The sequence below is a fragment of the Notechis scutatus genome, chromosome Z (genome assembly GCF_049901735.1).
Source record: "Notechis scutatus isolate UNSWTSFEM ecotype Mainland chromosome Z, rNotScu1.2, whole genome shotgun sequence".
In the NCBI taxonomy this organism is placed as follows: Eukaryota; Metazoa; Chordata; class Lepidosauria; order Squamata; family Elapidae; genus Notechis; species Notechis scutatus.
Window position 1 is genome coordinate 108,202,134 of NC_142025.1, and position 5,632 is coordinate 108,207,765.

The following is a 5,632-nucleotide window of genomic DNA, read 5'->3' on the forward strand; positions in this document are numbered from 1 at the left end:
TAAGGATTATGTATTAACAGAGAAGCATCTAACTTAGATCTGATCCTAAACCAGGAATCCCCAAGCTCTGCTGGCTGAGGAATTCTGGGAGTTGAAGTCCACAAGTCTTTCAGTTGCCAAGTTTGGAGACCTCTGTCCTAAACACTAACACTGCTGCACATAAAAAACAGAGGAGCTCTGATCAACTATCACAGCCACATTTTGGATCTGAGTGGAAGTTCTGGGAAAGGTGTCAGAACTTAGAAGGGACCTTGGGGGGAACCCTATACCATTTCAGAGAAATGGCTATCCAGTCTTTTCTTAAAAACCTCCGGTGCTGGAGCACCCAGAACTTCTGGAGACAAGCAGGTCCACTGGTTAATTGTTCTCATGGTCAAGAAGTTTCTCCTTAGTTTTAGGTTGCTTCTCTCTTTGTTCAATTTCCATCCATTGCTTCTTGTTTTGGCTTCTGCTTCTTTGGAAAATACATTGCGCCCCCCCCTTCTTTCTGGCAGCCCCTTAAAAGCCTGTTGCCTATCATCCTCTTGGGCAAAGCACGTGAGTCATTACATCCTTTCAGTGGTCTATGACAGTACATCTATAGTATGTAGATAATAAAGTAAAAAAAAAAAGGTGAACAACATTTTTACACAACTATAGATACATTGAGGCTAGGTGTGGCTGGAAGAGGAGGGGCCAAGCGAGGTAACCCTTGATGTGAGTGACATTGAGTTGGTCATGCCCAGCCAGTCATGTGACCACTGAGCCACACCCACCCAGTCACATGACCACCAAGACACACCCACAAATTAAGCCATGCCCAGAGAACATGGCTTGTTAAGAAATTTGAATCCCACCCCTGAATAGATGACGTTGTATCAAAGGGACCTGAAGTGTGATGTCAGCAGCTAGGCACAAACAATTGGAAACAGGTAATAATACAAGTAAATAGGCCCTATGCATGAAGGTCTTCATTGGTGATAACCATAATCATGAACTGCAGGTTGAATAAAACTAGTAGCAATTGCCACTCAAATACAGTGACATCAGCTAGACAGAATGTAACATGTCCATCATTAATTGCACCAACATATTCGGGACCAGCAGTAGCGTTTGCAACTTCTTCAAGAGCAGCTTCATATATATTGCATAGTGCAGTAGTCCAGTCATCAAGTGAGTAGCACATGAGTGACCATCTGGGGGAATCTCCTGTTCTAGGAACAGATAAAAATAGTACATTAAATAAACTGCTGCAAAGGTCCTCTTGGCCATGGCTGCCATCTACTATTGAGCAGGAGCTATGAGTTTAGGGCAACTACCAGATTGTGTACCAGTCTTGAGTGGAGCCATGCAACCTTATCCAAAATTAAAGACAGAAAGTCCTCAGAGAAAAGGTCCAAATATCCATAGGCACATAGTATCTGCAAAATTGTGTAGGAGATGATAGTTAAGGATTTCCTAACTGTAACATATATTGCAATCTCTGGTGAATAGCTTCAATGAGTTTCAGTTGTTCACTATTATGGTGTGTGTGTTTGTTTATAAGTAGATTGATTCTACAGAGGCATATATTACTTCAGCATCAAAAGTAATGCCTTCTTGTAATGTGTGTATTCTGTTAGAGCTTCAGAAATAACAATAAGTGGTAGATGGAGAATAACAATAAGCAACAGATAGATTGTTGTGCTACCTGCAATGGATTGACAATGTTTATTCTTACATCTAATATAGATATTTTCCCTGTTTGCAGTTGCTGTTTCCATTTTTTGTTGGATGAAGAAGTTATTAATCAGCAAAAGCACAGTGCACCAGTGTGATAAATGCAGAATAACAAATCCCATTTTTTCATGCAAATTTCACAGGACAAGCACATATTTTTATCATCTATGACCCTGGCCTCAATACATTTTAGATGGGATAAAACAAAACATATAACAGTAAAAAGCATTTCTCAGAGCATTCTGAGCCTGATTTCAAGATTTAAAACAGAAAATGAGAACAAAATAGAGATTTCATAGGAAGACAAGAATATTTTCAATTGATTAAACAGGTATACTGTAATGAATATATCAATGTTAAAATGTGTGTGCTACATCTAATTTCTATTTTGCTAAAGGTTACTTGCAAGTAATTGCAGTTCTTCAACCATTTCAGATAAGTGTATGTGTGGAGTTCTCTGAACTGTCCCTATGTATCCAAATAAGCAAATCATAGTTCACAAGATATAAATGATAATAAAGATGTTAGTCTCTAGGTTAACAAAGTTAGTGGGATTTTTGAAACATTCAGCAAAAGTAATCTTAAGAATTTAACTTAAGCAGGTTTTCCATTTTGATTTGTAATCCTTTGATTAAACAACTTCCATAAAGCAGCTTTGATATCCTTATTCCTCATGCTATAGATTACAGGGTTCATCATTGGAGGGATCACAGAATAGATCACTGCAAGAATCTCATCCCAATCATAATTTGAAATCAAATGAGAAAATATACCTGTACCACATAATAAGCAGACAACAAGGAGATGGGGAATGCAAGTAGAGAAGGCCTTCTGTCTACTTGCCATTGAGGACATGCTTAGTACTGTCTTAAAGATTTTTACATATGATATGATAATTAACATAAAACAAACAACACCAAGAAAAGCACTAAAAAGAAGTACCCACTTTTCATTGAATTTGGGATCATAGCAGGAAATCTTCATGAGGTGTGGGATTTCACAGAAGAACTGATGGATGACTGTGGAACAGAAAGGCAATGAAAAAATGATTCCCGTATACATGGCAGCATTAAGAAACCCTAGTATCCATGCAACCCCTGCCATCTGGAAGCAGTTTCTCCATTGCATCATAGACATATAATGTAAAGGATAGCAGATAGCCACATATCTGTCATAGGCCATAGCCGTGAGAAGGAAAAGGTCTGATGACAGGAAGAAAACAAAGAAAAACATTTGTGCAGCACATTCAGAGTATGATATCTTTCTTGTACTCATGAGGGCACTGGCTATAGATCTGGGAATGGTGACAGTGGTGGATCCCAGATCAACAATCGCTAAATTGACCAGAAAGAAGTACATTGGTGTCTGAAGATGGTTGCTCATTACTACCAGAATAACGAGAAGAAGATTTCCTGTCAGTATAACCAGATACATCATGAGAAAGACCACAAAATGCAAAAGCTGAAACTCTCGTTGCTCAGAAAATCCCATAAGCAAGAAATCCATGATGATGGTTCTGTTTGGCATTGCTGAAATTTCAACTGTTAGAGAAAATCATATCAATTCAACCAGTTGTCCCATTGAATATGATTCTATTTTAGAAAACCGTACACTCCAATTAACAAATTTTCAATTTGATATGCGCACTCCATAACATAGAAAGCTATATAACTTCAAGTTCTTCAGTAGTGATGTCCTTTATTAAGGAACCAATTCTGCAGGAGAAAAATATAATATAGTTGAATTGTTATTCTCTTATTTAATCATATAATTCTAGTCTTATTTAAACCTGGAATTCAGATACAAATATGCAAAAATTGTTACTTTGCACCAAAAAATTTCAACTGCTTGACATCCTAAAGATATGAAATACCTCAAGATGGATTTCAAGCCTACTTAAATTATTTATGTATAATGGAGGGGTAATGGGGACTGTTATTCTGGCATTTTACTGAAATTTTAATTTTTAAAAAACAAAGGTGATATAAGTTTTCTTGCGATGATATGAACCCAGATTTACATCAACTATTTTATATTAATAATTAAATGATATCTCCTGTATCATAAAAGACCATATCTTCAACTAAAAAGACAGTTCTTCATTCCAGCTTCCTGTTATTAGAAAAGAAATTTTAAAGAAGAACGTAGCACTGTTATGGTTATCAAACTTTAGAGGAGCATTTTATTTTTTTCATATCAGTAGGGAGTTGCCAACCTTTGAAATTTTAGAGATAGAACTTTCTTCTACTGTTGCAGAGAAATTATCTGCAGCCATGGGATATATTCAAGGATGTGAAGTGTCAAAAGAAAGTTCAATATCTGTTGATTAGCACAAAACTAGCACTTCAGTTGTTTTATTGATAATGTTACATTTCTCCTTTCAGACTTTAGCCTATGTTTATCAAAACTATGAATACAACAACAATAAAACTCCTTTGTCAAAACTCATAAGAAGACAGGTTACCTGTTAAACCTTCTTTGAATAATACTTACAAATTTAAAATTTAAAAACTTACTTTTTCTCCATTGATCATTTTAAATTGACAATGGAAATAATTTTGCAAGGTAGTCTATGTCCACTTTTTTCTTTTGTTTCTTTATATTTCTTTCACAACCTCTCAAAGTCCTTTTGTGGAAGATTTATAGCACACCCTATTTCAAGCATAAGTGTATGATACAGATCAATGGAAAAAGGCTAGCATTGGATACCAGTGGATATGATAATTATATAAGGGAAATGAATCCTTAATTAGGATCCAGAGAGTATTACTTGTATTCAAAAATAGACTTAATTTTAAAAAAAGAATAAAGAAAAACATTTCCTCACTGATGTATCTTTAAATTCTTATTCTACAGCTACTATTCTTGTAATCCAGCAGTTACATACTGCAAATTTGGTGAGATTCAGACATGGCTTCCTCCTCAACATTTGTTAACTAGTCCCATAGGGAACGTGGACACAATATTGAAGACTTCTATACACAAAGGTGGAAGCTGCCATTCTCCAGGGCACTAAAAGCACATAATGTTTACATTCAATAAAATGAATGTATAGTTGTAGAATTGTAATTGCAGGAATGTTCCAATCTCAGATGGCAAACCTCAGATAAAGAATGTTTCCAAGCAAATACAACTCAGACAAACAAAGTCACTAATCTATGGATAAAGGAGGATTAGAGAGGGGAAGTAGACATATGTTAGACTTTAACTAGAGATAATTAATTGTATGGATTACTGTACTAAACAGTAATGAAAGTTAAGCAGTAACCAAAGTTAACCAATGATGGAGGATAACTAAAATGTATATAAATGCAAGACTATACTCCAATAAAGATCATCATAATTCAGTTGTTCATGATCAAACAACTCGACTGCCTTGTCATTACAACAAGTGGCGCCTGAACAGGGACCCTCTTACTTCATCCAGCAAGGATTTGGTGCACCTTCAACCCTTTTTGGTTTCTTCAACCTTTTGGTTTCTGTAAGTATGGGGTCTTCGCTTTCTGAGGAACAAGGGAAGCATGTAGATGAATTAGGCTATTTGTTGAAGAAAAATAATACTGAGGTACCACAGAGAAATCTCTTAAGGCTGGTCCAGGAGATTGCAGCTCAGTGCCTATGGTACCCAGAAAAGGGGTCTTTAAAATTAACTGATTGGGAACATATTGGGAAAACATTGCATACTGAACCTCGAGCAAAAATAGAAGTTTTGCATATGTGGCATTTATGTAGGCATGCAATTGAAACATTTGGTCATAATGAACTTTCTCAGCTTGGACTGCAAGTAGCAGAATGGGAGGGTCTGCCTTATCAGATCTTAAGAGAGTTTAAAAAAGGCAGTTACAGACTATGGGATTAGTGGTAATTTTACAAGAGGACTTGTAAAAGGAATAAAAAATGGTTATACAATGATCCCTGAAGATTGGAAGCAAAT

The 5,632-nt window shown here is 36.2% G+C and overlaps 1 protein-coding gene across 1 annotated transcript; it reads right to left on the reverse strand.

Moving 5' to 3' along the window:
- Window positions 1-2,292: 2,292 nt before the first annotated feature.
- Window positions 2,293-3,213, reverse strand: LOC148129087 (olfactory receptor 14I1-like). The gene has a single exon (XM_087947355.1). The coding sequence runs from the start codon at window positions 3,202-3,204 to the stop codon at window positions 2,293-2,295; it is 912 nt and encodes a 303-aa protein (XP_087803481.1). The 5' UTR covers window positions 3,205-3,213.
- Window positions 3,214-5,632: the final 2,419 nt, after the last annotated feature.

Coding starts and splice junctions, on each gene's coding strand:
- LOC148129087 (XM_087947355.1), bottom strand. CDS start 3,204: ATGGATTTCTTGCTTATGGGATTTTCTGAGCAACGAGAGTTTCAGCTT.